Below are 20657 nucleotides of genomic sequence, written 5' to 3'. Positions count from 1 at the left end.
TTAGCATTTCTCTTATTTGATTATTTAAAATGTATCCTCACTACTTTCACTGAATTTAAAGTTCCCCAACTTTTTGCTCTTCAGAATAGACTAAATACACTAAGAGACATTTTTACCGTGAAGGATCTAGGGAGTGATGAGATTCCCCTTGACTGTGTGCCAAAAGGTCTCGGTGTGACCACAGATGTTAACCTGGCTGTATCAGTTTTCTGGTAACTTCTAGGGAGAGAAGATGAAACTCGAGTTGACTCTATTTGCATACTCAGGGAACGCTGAGAAGACAAAGAGGCTGGGTGTTCTGCAGAGCTTATAGAAGGAAACTGAACTTCAGATGCTACACTGTCCTGTCTTTCCATAAAAGTTATAGGCTCTTCTTTAGGAGTCTCAGGAGGATGTGTTCCCTCCTCTTCCACTCTCTCGCTCTGGTAACTGGCTTCGGACTGAGTCAGCGTAGCAGGTAGCTCTTCATCACTCAAAACATCGTCGGAGGAATACATCCTCCTAGATGTAATTGTAGACTTTTGATTTCGAGATTCCCTTCACAGAGAGAAACACACCATCACAACAAGGTTAGGCATTTGACACCAGAAGTGGAGGGGCTGTAATTAAAATTTAAGTCATCTAGGACTAAAAACACCACTGACACTTAACAAAATAATCAACATAACACTATCAGAGTGTGGTGATGTACAATTTTTTAATGCCCCAACTAACAAAGGTTATAAGAAGTTCATTTTTTATTATTAAACAGGCTCTCTATTACTTTTTCATAAAGATATTACTTTTGGGGGAGATCATGGTTTAACAAGGAAATTTTAACAAGGGGCTATTCATAAAATTTTATCCAAAAGCTATAGGTTTCCAAATTTGAAACACTATATATAAATAAATGACTGACAATCAATTTGAACCCTCCACATCTGTGAATTCCTTGACAGCATTGTGAACTATTTGCTATATAAAATTTATAACACAAAGCACCAGCTTTAATGAAGATCCAGTCATTGTTTCATGCAGCTTGATAGAAATTCCATGGATAACAATAACAGACTAAAAGTAACTATTCATTTTTAAAGCATTGATGAAACACGCTCATCTAACATTTAGTAAGGCTAATTGTGTTGCATTTAAGGAAAGGAAATTGTTAACCGTTGGCTGTTCAGACACAAAGGAGCTTTGTTTAATTTCACCTGGCAGCATATTTCCTCTTTGACATTATTCTTAAAGCATATTTGCCTTCTCCAGAGCCTATAAATATCCTAAGATTTCACACAGTAACTGCTTTACAGGAGAGCTTAAATTTGACCTTTACCCTGCTATGTTGCAATGCAAAGAATAAATAAACCCATACATTAATGCCTATATAAGACTTCCTTTAAGATAAAATTTATATTCTATCACTAAAACAGAAAAAAAGAACTTTGTTGTATTTTATACAATTCAGTTAAAAGTGAGAGCTGATTTTATTTGCCCATTCCATTCCTAAGTTCACTTTAAAAGGGCAAAAAGTAGTATATTTTCTGCACCAAATACAGCCAATAGCTTCACTTTGTGTGTGAATGTACAATGTGAAAAAAAGAAATACTGTCCACCTATATTGAGTACTCATTCCTTTTGCTAATTCAAATCATTATTTTAGCATTTTTTTAACTACAGAGCAAAATCCTAGATGTTTCATTCCATACATGATTAAGTTTAAAATGGGTAAACACATACCACACCACACTTACACAAAACCTCCATTTCTAACACCAGCATCTCCAAACATGACCTGTCTATTCGGCCCTGTTACCTGTCCTGCAGCATTTCCTTAAACGTCTTGGAGCTTCTCTCAGACTTCTCAAGTGCTTGCTTTTCAATTTCTTCCCTCTCTTCTTTTTTCTTCTGTAGATCTGAAGTGTAACTTTTCCGACGATCTTTCCATCTTGCAAGGTCCTGACAGAAAATCACATCAGCCGGGTCATACCTGAGTTCCTACACACCCTTTTCAGCAGTGAGAGTGCGCCAGAGGATCCTGTTACATCACCAAAGCCATTCACTCCCATTTGTGCCAAGGTGCCCCAATTTTGCTTTTTATAGCCGGTTTTCTGTACCAAGCCTTTATCTTATGCATCTCTCTGAAAAAACTGACCTAATAAGATAGTTCCCATTTTTGTTTTCCCAGAAACAAAATTGGCCCGTTCAGAGAGAATGCTAAATGCGTGTAATTAGGTGTCAAATTAGGCAGATCAGGAACTGTTACAAATTCATTTTTGTCTTACTCCAAAAACCTAGCTGTTATGTGAAAGGATATGTTTTCTAGTACAATGGAAACAATGTGTTAACTGCACCAGGTAAGTGCAGGTGCAGAATAGTCTCCTTTAACAAACAGGAGCTCCATCCCTATAAACACATATGAATAAGATGTAGTTCCCCTCAAGAAACTCAGCCTGGAAGGGAGAGAAACACAAGTGAATAAAGTTCAGTAATGAGTGTGACAAGATTGCATGGGAGAGTGGGGGTCTTATATAAAGAGGGTTTAATTTTACTTCCATATGGGGAGAATTTGCAAAGTCTTCAAATTTGCTTCACTGGCCAGGGGAGACTCATATATAGGATGTCAAAGAGCGTACACTTCAAATGGGTCAAGGGAATATGGAAGATCAGGTAGCCACAAGCCAATAGCTGTTTCCCATATCCCTAGAAATGTTAAGCATAACCAAGGTAGCAATATCAGGACAGACAACCTAATCCTGGTTCCCCCTAGCATTTCCCTAATAGCCTAGGCTAGTTCTGACACTTAGGGGTTTAAAACATTTTGAAAAGTACAAACTTTTCTATGTCTCCAAACAGAGAAATTCCATGCTAAGGATTGCAAGATTCCAGTCCAAACAGAAGTGCATCCAAGGTCTCAGACAAAGCCAAACCTCATCCCTAAGGCATGCAAAGTTTGATTTATACCCTTTGGGGGTAGACAGGACTATCCTGCTTCTAAAACAGCCTGAAATCAATATGAATTATTCCCATAAAGAACTAAAGGAGTGTGCATTTAGTCCTAGACAATAAGAGGCATGAATTTTCATCTGACTTAATGGATAAAAACCCCTCAATACTTTTTATTTTCATACCAAAATATTCACCATGCATTTTGGCAAAGTGAAATTGAGTTACTGTTTCTTGACAATTAAATTAAGTTCCCAATAAAAGAGGCATTGGAATTTGAAACTGAAGTCAAGACAGGCTTCATCATCATTACAAATATTTTAATTCCTTTAAAAATTAAGATTTACTATATCTGGCCCTTTTGTTCATGCTACTATTCAACTCTCTTACCATAAAGTTGTCCTCAAACTATGTATAACTTATCTGTTTTTGTTCTTATTATTCTTTCCATTTATAACAATTACTCCATTCAAAAAATTTAAAAATTATACTTTATTCTTTAGGATCAAAACTAAAACATCTCATTTTGATTCATACTAGATAATGCCTTCTTCAGCCAAAATATTACTCTTGATTAATTTTTTCCCCAATCTCCTTAATAAATTTTAATAACCCTTTCATCTCTCCCTACTAATGCCAAGAGCTATGTTAGACTAATCCCAATCTTGAGCAAGGTCTTTTCCTATCAAAAGCATAATTAACAGTTTTACCCCAACTCAACCACAAAAGCAAGAAAATAAGCCCACTCTGCTGCAAGGAAGCAGCTTTGTATTTTTTGAAAACTCATAGAGAATATTAAGAACTAAATATTCTCTTACTTTTACCAATGGTCTTTAGGATATGCAATAGTCACAGGTAAAACAAGCTCAAAACTCATTGGTGCAACTTTCTCCAGAACTGAATGCTATAAATAGCAAGAAAAACTCTCTCTCAAATATACTGACTCTCTTTCAAGAAAAGCAAATGCATGTTCTCCATTTCCCAATTTAATAATACTCACATCCTGCCATTTCTGATCTTGTTCTTTTAATTGTGATTTTATTTTCTGCATCTCCTCATAACGCAATTGACGCAAGTTCTGAACATCCTCTGCGCTGACGTCACTCATGGACTTACTCCTAGAACAAAAACACCCACAGTCACGAAGGTTTGCATGTCTGGTCTTAAGGTCAAAATGAAGGCTGGGTTTATATTTGGAAATTCCACCTAAATTTCTTCTGTACCACCTAGACACTTTCGGCGATAGTATCACCGAAATAGCTCTGGAGAGATAAATGGTATTTTTCCAAAATGCAGAAACAAGAGCCTAGTACTCAACTTGGGTGTGAATTTTTTTGTTCTTCCCCCCCCATACACACACACAATGACCAAATTAACCCTGTATAAGTCTGACAACAACAAATATTATTATTATTATTATTATTATTATTATTATTATTATTCCAACATTCAGACTTGGAGACATCAATGCACAATGGATAACTTTAGAAACAAAAGTACCAGTCACCAGAATCACCTATTTTCTACCTTCCTTAAAGATAAGCTATGAAGGTTTGGCTGCATTTTCTGGGCACTCACTAAATAATTTAGTGATTACCTGATATTTTCTCCTCAAGTTAAATACCATGACTAGATGTGCTTCTACTTCTCAATGATTCTAATAAGATCTTCCCACCACAGAACTAGACTTGCTCTCAAAGGACCACGGGTAGTTTCTGGTAGCCAGTTAGAACCACCTCAGCTGCCATCTCCTTGATTAAAGCAGTGTTTCTGTGTTTAACTTGCAACCCCTGCACAAGATTTTGCTGAGGTTTAGCTCTGAAGAGTTCAGTCAGGCAAGAAAGCAATGGGCAGAACGGGGGAGGTCACAGGCACATGTCTGCTGTCAGTATGTTCCCGTTAACTACACCAGAGAAAAAAGGGTGTAAGAAAGGTCTCCCAGGAAAGAAGAGGTCAGGTCTGAATACTGAAAAGCAGTCAGGAATATGAGAGGGGGGAGGGGAGAGGGAGGGGGAGGTTTTTTTGTTTTTTTAAAGGTGCAGTACCCAGAATGTCCTTTCCTATTGTGCTTCTGGGTTCATTTCACTGTAATTGAATACACTTTTAGTTACTGAAGGAACTCTACCTCATCTTGGTCACCTAAACTTTGCCTTCCTCATAGTTCTGCCACCACGCTTTCCTCATAATAGCTTGCTCTTAGCTAACTCAGGAATTCAACTATAACTTCCATGCAAATGACTCTTTGGTCTACAACTTTGGATCTGTCCCCTCCTTTGACTCATTTCTAACTGCTCATTTAATAATCACTTCTGCGTGGATCTCACCTAAGCACCTTAACTGTAAAAGGGCCAGTTGAAATAATATCTTCAATGGATATTGTAAATTGTAACCCACTGAACACATGGTTATTGTTAATGTAGCCAAATTTAAACCTGCTTTTCCTCTTGCCATGGTGAAAGATGGTACCTCCTCATTCATATTTGAAACCCAAGAACCATTTTTCACTTTTGATTCTCCCTTTTCCCCTCTTTCAATTAGTTATCAAGTCTTCTCATTCAGTATCTCTTTCTTTCCATCTCTACTGCCAACGCCCTAGATCAGAGAACAGTCAACCTTTACCTAGACTTCCAAAGGAGATGCTTCTATTATCACCCAAAGAAAGCCTTTCCTCAAATGCTCTCTCCAACTCAAAAGCTCTTCTCTGATATATATACCTTTAAAAAAAAAACTCAAAATATCTGCTGGGTTAAACTCAGCTCCCCACTTGAAGTCTAACAGGCATCTCAAATGTAACTTGTCACAGAGTAATAACATTGCTCACTCCACAACCTGTTCATCTTCCACTTTCCTCATCTCCATCCTTCCGTGCTTTACCCTCTAAATATCTCTAGTATAGCAACACTTCTTCCTCCTCCACCATCACTACCTGGACCATGCCAACACATCTCCCATCTGGAGATTCATAATAACCTCCCTGCACAACAGTTTATTCTCAACACAACAGCCAGAGAGATCTTTTCAGGTTGCACCCAGGTAATGGCATACCCTATTCAGCACTCACCATCTTCTTCCCATCTAACTCAAGTTAAAAGCAGGTTCTTCCAAGACCCACAAGGTCTGATGCTACGTGCTCCTATCCACCTCTCCAGGGTCATATCTACCACACTTCACTCACTCTCCTCCTGTCAAAGGGCCTCACTGCTCATGCTCAGGCCTCTTCCTTCTCCCCATGCCCTTCAATCAGCCTAGAATACTCTTCACTTAAACATCTACGTGGCTTCTCTCTAGCTTCCAGTCAACTGCAGAAATGTTACTTAGCCCCTCTTCCAGACTTACCTATCCCTACCCTCTTTTCTACATAGCATTTACTATCACCTGAGATGTATAGTTATTTACATTTCACCTGATTTTCCCTGTAAGATTATAAAGTAGGAATTATATCTGATTTGTTTGATAATCCTAAAAATGAAGGCCAATCGATGCTAATTGCTTCATAAGTGTGTTAAGGATATTATAGCTCAAGCACTAGAGCAACTGCAAGAAGGATAGGACAGTGCTGATATGGAACAGATAGGAAGACTTTCTCCAAGTGGGAGACTATTACCTAGAGAATAATGCTCTATTGCTTTATTTATATATCTTTCATGGTAGTTAACACTCAGCTTCATGTTATACAGTATGTGTTCATGCATCCTTAGCTTATCTGCCTCACAAGCTATATGCTGCCTTTAAGGAAAACACACTGACACAGCACAAGGCATGTAGGATACATTCATTTAATATCTGTGGTAAGAATGAGGTAAATTTTATCATGTTTAATTAATCAAAATACACTAAATTTGAAATGCTTCTAATTTTTTCTTTGAGAAAGCATTAGTGCTCTCCAAAGTTTTATTAAGGATTAAAGAATAAGTTTCATACATATGAGTGCACTTGTGAAAATACATTAATCAATCTATGTACTATGTATTTCAGTAGGTATGTATTATGGTGTGGATCTTGAATGTTGCCCTAAATAGCTCATGTTGGGTAACGCAGCAATGTTCAGAGGTGAAAAGATCAGATCATAAGAGCTGTGACCCCATCAGTGGGTTAATCCATTTGATTGACTAATAATTCAAATTGACTACTGGCATGGCTACAGGGACAAGCCATCTTCCCTGGGGTTGTGGCTTTGGGGACTCTACCTGTTCCTGGCCCCTTCCTCTCTTTCTGTTTCCAAGGCTGCCATGAGTTGAACAGCTTTCCTCCACTTTGCCTTCTACCATGATGTTCTGCCTCACCTCAGGCAAGATTTCTGAAACCATAAGCCCCAAACAAACTTTTGTTCCTCTAAGTCATTCTTGTCAGGTATTTTGGTCACAGTAATGAAAAGCTAATACAGTAGGACCACACATAAAACTGATTTGTGTGAATTTGAGAATATAAATTCACTTTGAACACAAATAGAAAGGACACTATTTGACCGAGCACAACTACAAACTCACTAAGACAGAAAAAAATGTTCAGAACCAAAGCATGAAGGAAATCTGGAAACCCAATACATGAAGTTAAATACACTGTAGGACAAAAATGGAAATGTTAATTCATACTTTATCATTTAGGGGAGGAAGGCTGGATAGTGCAATCTGACACACAGTAAGCCCTCAGGACCTCCCATGGCTGCTGTCTCTTTACTCTCATTCTCCTGCGCTGCAAACATTAACATGCATCTTCCTGTATAGTGTGCTCATCCAGGCTAAGGCTGCATCCTTCCTGCCCTGTACACCCAGTACCAAGCAGAGTATGGCATCCAGGACATCCTCAATAGGAACACGGTGACAAAACATGGTCTGGAGTAGACAAGTTTCTGGAAAGGCAGAAATGTGAGCACAATTTGTTCCCTAAGGTTATCAAGTTACCCACATAAAGCTAAGCATACTCCATAGGAGGCACATGAATCAGACAAGAGGGGGGGACTCCAGCCCAGCTTTCACCCACCATTCATGTAGCAGTTCACTTTTCTAAACCTCAGTTCCTTATCTGGTAAGGTGATTGTTATGATAACCAGATAAGTCTGTGCTGGTTGCATTTTTAAAAACTACCTGGGTGCTACATACCAATTCTTATTAAAGCAAATATGATTGCATGGGATCTCCTAAAAGCTAACTCATCAAGCCACTTCAAATGAGAGAAGTCAGCCCAAACCACACTGATAAAATCTATTACTTTTAGAGGACAGGAATCTCTCAATCAGATCATGAAACTCTTTCCATCCTTATTAGCATTCACTGCATAATTACTAAACTTCTGAGGGTTTTACCATGTGCCAGCAACACTGCCAAGCAGTCTCTGTGGATTATCTCATGGGGCAAAGCCCTAGTCTGGTTCTACCACTCATAAGTCTACATCCCTGGGAAAGTTGCAATCACTGTTTCTCCTTCTCCCATGTCTTTATAATGTAATGCAGATAACAACTACCTGTCTACCTCAAAGAACTGAAATAAGCACCAGAGGTAGCATCAGGAAAACTGGGAAAACAATAAAGGACTACACATATCTAGTCTGTTTTATTGAACAAAGGACTATTCACTGGTAAGACAATCATAATTCTCTCATAATTCATCTACCTGCTACAGTTGTATTTCCTTATTTGGAAAGGCTCCAATTTACAACTGCACTTGGATTTTTTCCAAAACAAATACAGGTGTAACATCTTGCCTTTTCAGTTACATAGAAAAACTATATATGTGTACATGTTATATATGTGCATGAGCATTAATATATAATAGCATTTAAGGGGAAGACAGAAAGAAAAGAAAAAGTTTAAGTAAGAAAGTATCAATCATGAAACAAAATCACTCAAAGTATGATTCTCTTCTCTTACTACTCAAATTGCCTAAGATGCCCCTGGCATTTTATGGCTAGTGTTAAGGCATGTTATTTTAAAACCAATTTCAGGAAACTTATAGATGAATATATAAGAAGTAAGGGATCAAAAAGAATGAATATGAATCAAATTTTCCTGAATATAAAATCACTAATAGCTTTATAGAGCAAAAAGAAATTCCAAAATACCAAGTTAGGGATTCCCAACTGTCAGAGGGAGCAATGAAAATACTTATTATGTACCTCTAAATGTATTTGTGTTAGGCGCTATAGAAATCCTGTGTGTGGGGGGGGGGGGTAAAAAGCTAAAACCCATAAACAGCAACATAATGGACATTTTTAATTTATACATTTATCATGTAAGTCATAGTATCACTACAGATATTTGAGTCAGAAAATTATTTGTTACAGAGTGCTATCCTGCATATGGCAGACCATTTAGTAGCATCCCTGGCTACAAAGGCATCAAATTCTAAAAGCATGCACCCACCTACAGTGTTTGTGACAATGAAAAGTGTCTCCTGACATTAACAAGATATCCTCTGGGGTGAAAACAAATCTCCAGAAAATAACCCACATGAGCATTATTTTCCCTTCCTTTCTGTTATCTTATGTCTACAGAATCTTCTGGTCAGATCTTGAAATAAAGGAGAATCTGTTGTTGTTGACTACAACTTCACCTTAAATCAGTGTTTATTTCCTAGGAGATTCAATGGTTTAATCACATTACAAGATTACTTCCATATATCCTTATAACAAATTTTTATCTGTCATTAACAACTTATGCCAAAAGGCATAATTTTCACCATATTTTCAAATTTCATAGAATGAGACCAATATAAATGCATGCAACAAAAAAGCACACACAAGACATGACAGCCACATATAAAGCATCTCACTAAAAATACACTGACAGGTGTTAGTGTTAAATGCCAACTAAAAGGCAAGCTACAGGACTGGAGGTGTGGCTCAGTGACAAAGCGTTTATTTAACATGCACAAGGCCATGGGTTCAATCCCCAGCAAAAACAAACAACCAAAAAAAAAAAAAAAGCAAGCCAGAATTGAATTGCCTAAGAACTCGAAATACATTGCCTACTTCTCTTTAAATAGGTCCTAGCCAAATAGAAAAGAAAAGCATTTACATTATAGGCAATTAGTTTTCAATTACAGGATGTTGAATAATAATAATGCTTTTCTAGGAAAATACAACTGGTTTAACATTGTACATATGTTCAGAGAAAGATCATTGAGCATAAACATGAAACATGTTGTAGATTAAAAGCCTACATGTAATCTATTTGAATTTCCATTTTATTTTCATTGCAGAGAACAACTCAAGGAAAGCATTGCTGATAAAAAAATAATAAAAAAAAACAAACCTATATATACTTCAACTGGTCTAAAACACCCTTGAGTTTTCTAAAGACACATTATTTCCCATTATTAGACAAGTCATGCAGTATTCATCAGTTTCAATTTACAGATTATCTTGCTTTTTTATGTGTAGCCTTCTTGGCACTAAACTGCATAGGGACCAGCCTTTAAAACAAACACTGTCCTAGACAAACAATAATCTTGGAATTGTCTACAGGAAGCATTTGCTGCTGCTAGCTATAGTTGACAAAAATCCTGTTTGTTGTTTATTTTTGATGCTGGGGATCAAATCCAGGGCCATATCCATGCTAGGAATGCATTCTACCACTGAGTTCTACCCTCAGTCAAAGGTTTCCTTTTAGCCACATAACATTCCCTACACTAAGGAGGAACATGTAGTCAGTGAGGTGGTTAGGTATGTTTACTTGCCCACCAACTATTTGCATTCTGGGTATTTGTAACCCCTTCCAGAAAAATAACTCTTCCTGAGACTTCCTTATGTTATAATATCATATGTAATTTACAAATGAAAATTCTTTCTGAAAGTTACTGAAAATTCTTGAAGCTGCAAAGAGATTTTTAATCAAGTGAAAACAGCTTTCCCATGATGAACTGGGAAGAGCAGATGCTTAACTGTCATGCTGAAGACTGTGGTTCACTCTCACAGATAAAAACGTTTTTGAGCACATAAGGATCTGGATAGGGGATAACCTGTTTTACATGGCACATGAAAACATACTGAGATCCTGATTTTTAAAATCAGTGGCTAAGAAGTACTTATAATAAGCTGAAGCTTGAAGAAATGGTAATCATGGTAGCGTAACAAGATTTATGGACTATCAAAATTCTCAAAAGTTATCAAAAGTAGCAATTCTTAGACATGAAATAAATCCTGGTAGGAGAAGACATTTTGCACATTAAACTATCTGACATCCTTAAACTTTATTCCTCTTGCTCCAAAACTAGTAACAGTAAGTTACAGAAAGTTTGGTGGAAAATATAAGATATAACCATCTGGTGATTTTGTACTAAGAATGAATGACTTACTTTTAAGTTTCAGTTATTCTAGAAATAGAAAAAAATCTGGAAAGTTAGTTTTATAATATGTTATCATGTCTACCAAATAAGTAGAATTAAACATCAGTGGACAAAAACCGAGAATTAGTTTTAAATACAGTCTTTGGAAAAATAATTGAAAACTATCAAAGTTTTAGTTTTTGCAATTTTGGACGTCCAGTTTTACACTATACATAGCCATGTTATAACTCTCTACCCTGATTAGGAATCTTGAACATATTTCTATGTACTCTAATGGACGATCAATGCCACTCAACTTCCCCACTAACAAAGCTTCCCGTGAGCTGAGTATATGAATTATGGCAATTGCAGGCATTCTAATCTTGAGTACATACTATATTTTTCCATCACAGACTTTCTAAAATGTAGTTGTTTGAGTTTCAACAACCAGAAATCAGAAACGTAGTTTATCTGGCAATCAAATACCAAAATGATCTTAGACAAATGTTCTTATTACTTTTGAGCAACTCACTAAATTTGAAAAACAGAAAAGGAGATGGAGCTAATTTTAAATTTTTCAATACAACAGATATTATACTGTTGAGTACAGCACTTCATGCAATAGGCGCTCAGACACAGAAATATTACCATTAGGTTGCAAAGTTAATTTTTAAAAACTTCCCATTTTAAAATCTCATGCACTGCATACAACACCCCCCATTTAGTGACATGCCAGGACAGAAATGCAATGGTAAATTACAAACAACAAGCAATATGCACAGATTTATTTTTAACGTGAACCACAAAACTTACCCATTCTCACCATAAATCTTTTGAAAGAGTCTAAGAAACCAGAAAACCAAAAATTAAAAAAAAAAGTAACTTTTGCCAATTCTGTTAGTTTCTAATTGTTTAACAACTTTAACATGTCTAACTGAAGATGGGCAAATCTCAAAAGGTTGCTTCCTCAGCAATATTCTTGATCATGTATCAAGTTCTCATCAATCTCATATCTCAAGAAGCTAAGATTAAGCAAAATACAGGCTTAACTTACCAAGCAAACAAATCCATAGGAAAAGGCCTCCATTGTCAGGAGCTGACAAGTTAGATTTAGTCTACTAATTTAACTAAGCCTAATCAGATTTGTCCATCCCTAAATTCAACAAACAACAATTCAAAAAACAAACAAGTTGCCTAACACATAGATTATTGCCAAAATGGCCACAACTGCATACATGTAAAATTCAGCAGACAGTAGATAACATTCATGCATTTTAACAAAGTTTGAACTGAAGTTTAAGTTATAAATAAAAATATCACAAACTGATAGTCCAAGAAACCTAGGTCAAAAGCAAAAGTCAAGTTAAATGAAATTTGCAATGCCATATTTTAAGGGAAATCTTTACTTCAAAAAGGCAGACATTCCAAAATATGAGAAAAACATATAGAACCAAATGACACTAGACTACTACAGAAATGCCTGGACATGGAAATAAAAGTCTGTAAATATAACTGGAAAACATTTTTAGGAAACTTCATATTGCAGAGTACCACAGACTTAAAGCTGAAGGTAAGATGTATGTATACACCTTCTTAAATATGCCTAAGAGATGTGCAAATATGGAATTGCACTTTTTCTACAAAACGACAAGTTTCTTAGAGCAAAATATATATATATTTTTAACACAATGCTTCAAAATAGCACACATCATGCAAAGTTGAACAATCTGATGCTGTTTTGTACAAGAAAAGTTACACAAGACCATCCATTACAAGCCAAATCCTTGCAGAAACACACTCTGACCTCTCAACCATCAGTCGTTTCTTGTGCCTAAGTCGGCTAGCCTCCCGGATGGCCTCCCACTTCTGTAGGTCAGCCTCACTGCAGGGGCCATGGGTAAAACTTATGGGAGGCACTGTAGTTCCCAGTTTCCAAGACTGGATCTTCCGAATCAACATGTCGTCTTTCTTCTGCCGATATGAAGGAACTAATATTCTACAGCTACTACTTTTTTCTTTTGATGGGCACGTCCTTTCAAGTACACAGAGAAATTTTGCTTGAATTTCTGGAGGCAGAGTCCAGGGTTCAGGAAAAGGGACTGGCTGGTATCTATCTGGGGCCCCAGACAGAGGCACTTCTTTCTTCTGTGCTGGAATTCGGCGAACAACCATGTCATCTTTTTCTAAATCTGGAAGTACAAGTTCACCTTCTCTACACTGCAAAATTATATCTCGCTCCACAGAATCATCTTGCTCAGAGAACCTTCCAAAGTCTTCAAAAGCTCGGAGAACATATGGATTCGCATGGAAAGCTCCAGTCTTTCTCACAAAGAAATCATCATTTTCTAAGTCGGGATCCAGAGTTGGCATCTCAAAGTCATCTCCCCTATAGCCTGGTGCATGAGAGAGATTCTTTCTGCGGGTTATGAGCCTTGGGCCAGAAGTGGGATCAATTTTGATATTTGTTTCAGAAGACAAGATGTCATCAGAGTATGTTTGGAGGGCCTGAAGTAATAAAAACTGACTGAAGCACAGAAAAGAAAAAGGAAGGGAGAAGCTTATTAAGTTTGAAGAGAAAAGGTAATTAGGTAGTAGAGAGTTTCCATGGGTGAATTATTTTAGGGACTGGGGAGGGACTCTTGCAAGGAAGACAGACTAGCATTTAATGCCATCACTCATGACATTCCTGGGTACCATTTAAAGAAACAAGAGCAGGGTATACTTCCCTGCTGGGCACTATCAAGGCCAGGTGATGGGCCTAGGCTTAGAACTCAGATTGGGTACACCTTACACACACACACACACACACACACACACACACCTCCTTTGTGCCCAATTCTTCATTCTATTAGAATGGCCTAATATTCTCACTAGAGAAGAGAGAATAACTTTGGAAAGTTACAAGAGTTGGTCACCATGTACTTTATGCAATAGATACAGGTAAGAATGAAAAGAAAAAATTAATTGCTCTTAAATTTTATAAAAGAACATGATGAATTTTTTTTTCATTCTCCCATAAGACTTACCCTTCCCAGTCTCTAAAGTTATTTCCTTTCTCCACATCTCCATACACAGCACAACTGTAAAATTAGGTAATCTTTTGGAAAGCCTTTTTGGAATGGCTTTCCAAAAGAACTATGTCACATGTAAATAATATACTCTCTGAAACATTATTGTGCTAATAAAGAACATTAAATCCTACAGATTTCCAAGCTTACATGCTCACACAGAAAGCAATATGTTATAGTTTATGCTTTTGTACTAAATATATTAAGTTTCCAAGATTGAGCATAGTCAGGTCCCAGGTTAATGTAGCAGAAGTAGGCAGCAGCAGGTATCTGATGCCAGATCCCCAAGCAGACTCAGGCGGACAACTGCACCTGGGCTCCTCTGAGACTCCACTGCTTTTCCTCGCTGTGTGCATGTCCAGTGATTTTATGGCCTGTTGAGTAGCTAGTTCCAGCAAGAGTGAAGATCTCTGGTAGTTGCCATCTAGCCTACACTGTTCTCTCTGTATTCTACTAAAAATGGTTGAACCCGAGTCCTCATCCTCAGAGTCTGAATTCCTTCTATTATAAAGTGATATGGAGAAAAGAAGGAGGGAGAGAAGAAAAGAATTGACTACTGAAATTAATGTCAAGCTAGGACTACATACAGGAGAGCTTTTTAAGATCCAGATTCTAAAGTTTAAATTTGAACACATGTTTTCAATTTTAGAAGTTCTACAGATGTTAGAGGGAAAAATGATGTTAGAGGGAGATGTTAGATTTTCTCCATCTCACAAAAAAAAAATGCACAAAGAATGCACAGGTCAGGGTAAGGAATGAACACTGGAAGGACAGAAACACGCATAAAGACAAACCTGAATCCCTGAAATTCTTTATACCATGGTTTAGAGGTTTCCCTTTTTATTCTTTTCCAGTTCACATCTTCTGGAATCCAACATTTGGGAAGAAACTGATCAAAAGAATTCCCTGGATTTGGCATGACTGGACTTAGCTTTCGCACATACAGATCATCCTTGACAATGTTGGGTAACCGTGTTGGTTTTTCTTCTTCCTCTTCCAAGTAATGAGAGGACTTTGAAGGTTCTCGGCCTGCTGCCCAATTCTCTGCATTGGTGCTCCCACTTCTCCTCTGGTTACTGTTCAAAACATCCAACGAGGTTAAGATACTGCATGAGCAATCTAAACCAGAGCACATAAGGCACGCATTCCACCTCACAGTTTACAGCAGTGTGAAGAAAGCAAAGTAACTCCCACTGTTGTCACCACAGTTCCTAGAACAAAGTTAAGGTGCCATCTCATACTAGTTAGAGAACAGCCAGACACACACGGCTAAGGACACTTAATTAGATGTTAAAAGAAAGACAAATTGCAGTTTGGAATGACTTTCTGAATTAAATCAACAGCATGACAGATATCCAGATCCAGGACAAATACATTTCTGACCTTGTCAGTGTGTGTAGCCCATAGGCTAATGTATCAGGAGAAAATATATGCGGAACAGAGTGGAGAGAGGTGGTTTTCGAAATGAAACTCAGGGGCCTCTTTTTCACTTGGAATCTGCGGTTGGCTAAGTCATCCAAAATCACGTCGGGCAACCTTCGTTCATCCTCAGTATCTGAACCACTTTCAGAACCACACACCTCCTTACAGGAAGCTGGATATGAAAAATCACACTCTGCTCTGCTAATTTGATGGGGAAATAAAGGATTCTTTTCACGTCCACTAAGATCAACAAAAAAATGGAAGAAAATACGGCAGCTCACAATGAACAATATTAGTCATCCAGTGCATTAAAAATACCAATAAACTGAAGGCACACACCTAAACAACACCTAGCAGATCATATGCTGACACATGTTAACAGAACAAATATCTTCAATATATATATGACTAAAAACAGGTATAAAAAATTCTCATTATTGAAACTCATTATCTCTGAAATACATTTTAAGAATCATTTTTAAATACCACTCAAATTCACAAAGCTTAAAGAACTCCACCATCACATCACATTCCAGTACCTTGAAAATGTCCCATCTGCCTCTGTGTAGACGGGGCTTGCCCAGCTTCTTCTGTTATCCTCATTCTTGTCTGGCTTTTTCTTCCTCAACGGTGCTGGCACATAGGATGGCTGTCTACTTTTGTTGGGTAAAAAACGATTGAATGGTAAAGCAGATTTTGGTTCAATAGCTGAAATCCTTCGATAGGACATATCATCTTTGTTAAAATCCTGCATTTTGAATGTAAATTCCAAATCTGTGTCACTTTCGCAACCTATAAAACAAAGCACAAGAATTTGTTCTATTCTTTAGATTATTCACTTTATTAAAACCCCTCAGCCTGTCTGCTCTATCTTTCCCTTGGAAACCCAGTGCTGCTACTGCGAACTGTGGGAAATATTTTTAGAAATTGTCATGAAGTTGTGATAAGATCCATTAGGAGGAACTTGCTTTGCATACTGAAGGCACATGCAGTACATTCTTCTGCTGTCGCACATTCTAAGCAGAAAAAGTCCCTATTCACTGCTGAGCCCCTCCTTCCCAATCATCTTTGCCTCCAGGATCTTTCATCAAATTTGTCAAAGTAATACATGTGAATAAAACCTAGCAGGAAAGTTGCAGGTGTTTAAAATGAGATACAAAAGAAATTCTAGGGAAACTAATTTAAAATTAAAGCACGCATCTTTCCAATGTATGTGAGGAGAGAAAAGGGGAGCAGGAATAGAAGTAAAAATACACAAGATAGTGAAGGAGCATGACGAATCCTTATGAGACCCCTATGAATACAAGAGAGAATGGACTGGGTGACATCTAAAGTCCCCAAAGAATCTCAGGTCATATGCAAATGAGAGCACAGAACTTATGCTACTTCTTGTGACCATGGAAATTACAGTGGGAGTCTCCTATTTTCTTCAAAATTACTTAAAAAGAAACTCAGAAGAATACCCTTTAATACATCTCAAGTTCAGATAAATATATATAATATACCTTCTTTAAAAAAGAACATAAACCTCCTCTTTTAAAAACACAGGAAAAAAAAAGAGAGGATAGAACAGTACAGATTCAGAAGTCTCTTTCCTGCCTTCTTTTCATTCTGCCTGGAGAACATTTGTAAAGATGGTTTTCAAGTGTTGCTTCCCACCAGGGTCCCCTCCCAAGGCTGGCTAAGCACAGCACCCATATCTCCAGGCTCGGCCATGAACAGCAGCAGAGGTTAGCCAAAACTAAAGGCAGTCTACTCTCCTCTTCCTGCCCAGCAGAAATTTACAGTGAATAACTCTGAGAATAGTACACAGGAAATGGTTACAGCTGTGACAAAGGCACAGGGTAAGGGAAATGAAAAGGAAGAATGCAAGGCAGCTATGCCCAAGAGGGTCAGCCAATAATCTGATGCTTTTTTACTACTTCCTTTAAGAAAAAAAAAAAAAAGACATTTCTCTCATTTTAAAAATGTGTGCCAATGAATCCTACTAAAATATACATGTGAAAATTTAAAATCACAGGCTATTCTACTTTTGAATTTTTTAAGTTAAAATCTTTTTTTAGCTCAGTTCAGTGTTCTGCAGAGTTTTCATTTGCCTAAATATCATCTTGATGTAAGTTTTCATACAAAACTAGGAAATTTTACTTTGCAATTCTTATCCTAAAAATATCCCAAATTTTGGTGACCATCAACTACAATCTGGTGGGTAGCAGAATTTTAATAAACCAATCTCAGAAATGGTTTCTTATCTTGGTACTCCCCTCTACCTACTAAAGTGTGAAGGCCAAGACCTCCAAGCTCTATAAGCAAGATTTGTCTGCAACACATTTCAGCAATAGGGAAGGTGACTGCAGACCTCTGCTTTTGGTTACACACACCTGACTAAAGAAAAGGACCTAGATCCTACACTAGTGCCCACCACACTGTAAGGACTGAAGTCTGGATATGCCCACAAGCCCCTTTTATTCTTCACTAACCAGATGCAAATTTAAATACTGCGTTTTGCAGGTTTTCCAGTCATGACAAAGTAATCTAGTGGGTTGCGAATTTTAGCCTCAGCATTTATAATTTTAATCATTCAGATGCATTATAAACTTCAATTTATTTCCTTAAAGGTATTATATATAATCATCATCTGGGTTATAAAAACGTCACACCTAGACAGCAAACGGCCAACAATGCACTAATAATTATAAATGTTAACTGCTTAAATAGCCACTCACATTTTTTAAATACTACTTACTACTACTACTATTACCATTACCACAACTCCTTTAAGTGCTAAAGAATTTAGTTTTTGTTCCCATGCTTAATTTTTGAAAAACGAATTCATTTGATGTAGAGTTGGAAAGTTTTCATAATAAAATCTTAGAAAAAAAACATTTACAATATAAAATAATATTCATAACAAACAAGCAAAGTGAAATCCCTAACAACTGAGCATAAATTCCCAGACAGAATTCAACCCTTCATCATCATGATAGTGGAAGCACAAAAATATCTTAAAAGAAAAAAAAATGTTGGTGCAGTATTGGAGATTGAATCTAGAGCCTCAGCACTGAGATTCATTTTCCCAGCATTTTAAGAAATTTTACTTGTAGTTTCCAGTAGTCAATTCAGAGTAGCTAAGTATTTAGTCAGAAATTGCTGACACTAACTAGTAGCCACAGGAATAAGACATGCATTTAAATAACTGATTTGACCATAAGCTTAGAATTTTGCAAGAAGGTCCCTCCCACAACAGAAAGACTGCATTACCACTGCTCCTTTTATGCCTTCTCTGTCCTGGGTTAGCTCTGACCCTGACATGACCAAGAGATAGATATTCTCTCCCACCACATTAGGTACTCTAAACAGGAGCCTAAAAATCTATCGAAATATAATTATTAAAATATTTCTGTTTTTTCCTTGAGTTTTTAATCCTTTCTAGTAAAGTAAAAGAAAGAAAGAAAATTACTCAGCAATGAAACCAGACTTTTTTGCAGAATCTTATTTATATTCTTCGTTGATGTTTAACTATATTATATCAGCTGATAGGCCTCATATTATTAGGCCTGGAACAAATTATTGCTGACAAAACGAATCACAGGAAGCTGTCTCCTCACAGTCCTGTCCAAAAACTGCAGAAAAAATTGGAAACTATTAACACTGTGAGGAAAAGAAAAATTATGAAACCTCAAATATATTTAAGACTTTCTTAACATTTACTTCTGGTGAAATTTTTGCCTAGTTTTATTCTGTTTTCCCACTCCTGTTCCAGTTTTTTAAGTAATAATTTGACAGCCAAAAACATATCTCACCTTCACGTCCTCCTCTCAATGTGATATCTGAGGAGCAGCTGGTCAATGATCTGGACCCCAAAGAGTCTAAGCTTTCAAAGGAATCTTCCCTCTTCTGGCTGCCTGGAGGAGCAGGAAATTCTCCTCGGTCAGAACACCAGATATCACCGTAGCCACTGTCCCGGCCACTTCTTTTCAGGCAGCTGGAGTCTTCAAGTGCCTGAAAAAACATTTTATAAAAAATAGTAAGCTTGGGCTGGGGTTGTAGCTCAGTGGTAGAACGCTCAACTCACATGTGGAAGGCACTGGAGTCAATCCTCAGCATCACATAAAAATAAAGTTATTTTAAAAAAATAGTAAGCTAGTATGAACTTCCAAAAACATAAATGTTTTGCTTCTTTGCTAGATAAGGCAATGTGATTTACCTATTGAACATAAGAAAAGAGCTGATAAAAATCAGAATATACATCTGTAATTTTAGGACCTCTGAAGTATTCCCAGGCCCTGTCTTAAACCTAAGAGTTGCTTTATTGATGGGAACAGCTAGACATTCACGATGTCTTTGTGATTCCTTTTTTAAATCGCCTTTTATGTATGTGATAATGTAGAGCAGAGGCTAAAACATTGCTCTAATGGTTGAATAAGGAAAGAGAAAGAAGGACCCAACATTGGGGTCAGGGATTCTTTTCTGCTGTGTGGAAGGCCCTTATTGAAATGTGGATCAATACTGTTACTCAAAGTTTTGTCTTAGTTATTGCACCTGACTTTTGCCAAGTTGTGCCTTTTCTTCTGGAATTGTAAGTAAACACAGTCATAGCACCTGTTTATACTGTGACACAGATATTGTTACAGTGAACATACCAGTGGCTCTCACTGCTGAGCTCACAGCCCCTAGTGAATGTGTGATGGATGGAGAAACCCCTGTACGATCTGCTGATGCTGTCTGCCTCTTGAAAAATAAATTTTGAATCCCCCCCCCAAAAAAAGAATAGACATCTGTAACATTTTCCCCCACAACTAATATGATAAGGAAGTATTAGATGTTTAATGTGATGATTAGGAGGCATTTGACATTACTTAATAAAGTAGTATGATCCACTAAAAATAAGGAAGAGGGTATAGTTTAATGAACAAAAGTTCATTAAAACAACACTGAAACACTGAAGTCAATGATTATTTACAGTTCTCTGACAATAAACATGAAA

The 20657-nt window shown here is 37.2% G+C and overlaps 1 protein-coding gene across 9 annotated transcripts in view; it reads right to left on the bottom strand.

Annotated features, from left to right (window-relative positions):
• Positions 1-20657, bottom strand: part of Lmo7 (LIM domain 7) — a 101716-nt gene that overhangs the window by 37199 nt on the left and 43860 nt on the right. For 7 of the 9 annotated variants that reach the window (XM_026407495.2, XM_077795215.1, XM_026407496.2 and 4 more), the window contains exons 5-14: positions 19474-19672; positions 16213-16465; positions 15635-15913; positions 15046-15327; positions 14564-14752; positions 12988-13707; positions 11997-12026; positions 3923-4040; positions 1793-1935; positions 117-537 (exon numbers count right to left, since the gene is read on the bottom strand). In XM_026407495.2, the coding sequence (XP_026263280.1) occupies positions 117-537; positions 1793-1935; positions 3923-4040; positions 11997-12026; positions 12988-13707; positions 14564-14752; positions 15046-15327; positions 15635-15913; positions 16213-16465; positions 19474-19672 (2634 nt within the window). The remainder of the gene's footprint in view (positions 1-116; positions 538-1792; positions 1936-3922; positions 4041-11996; positions 12027-12987; positions 13708-14563; positions 14753-15045; positions 15328-15634; positions 15914-16212; positions 16466-19473; positions 19673-20657) is intronic. The other 2 variants (XM_026407501.2, XM_077795216.1) reach the window with 2 other exon arrangements.

This window comes from Urocitellus parryii, chromosome 2 (genome assembly GCF_045843805.1).
Source record: "Urocitellus parryii isolate mUroPar1 chromosome 2, mUroPar1.hap1, whole genome shotgun sequence".
NCBI lineage: Eukaryota > Metazoa > Chordata > Mammalia > Rodentia > Sciuridae > Urocitellus > Urocitellus parryii.
This window is presented reverse-complemented; position numbering and strand designations above follow the sequence as displayed.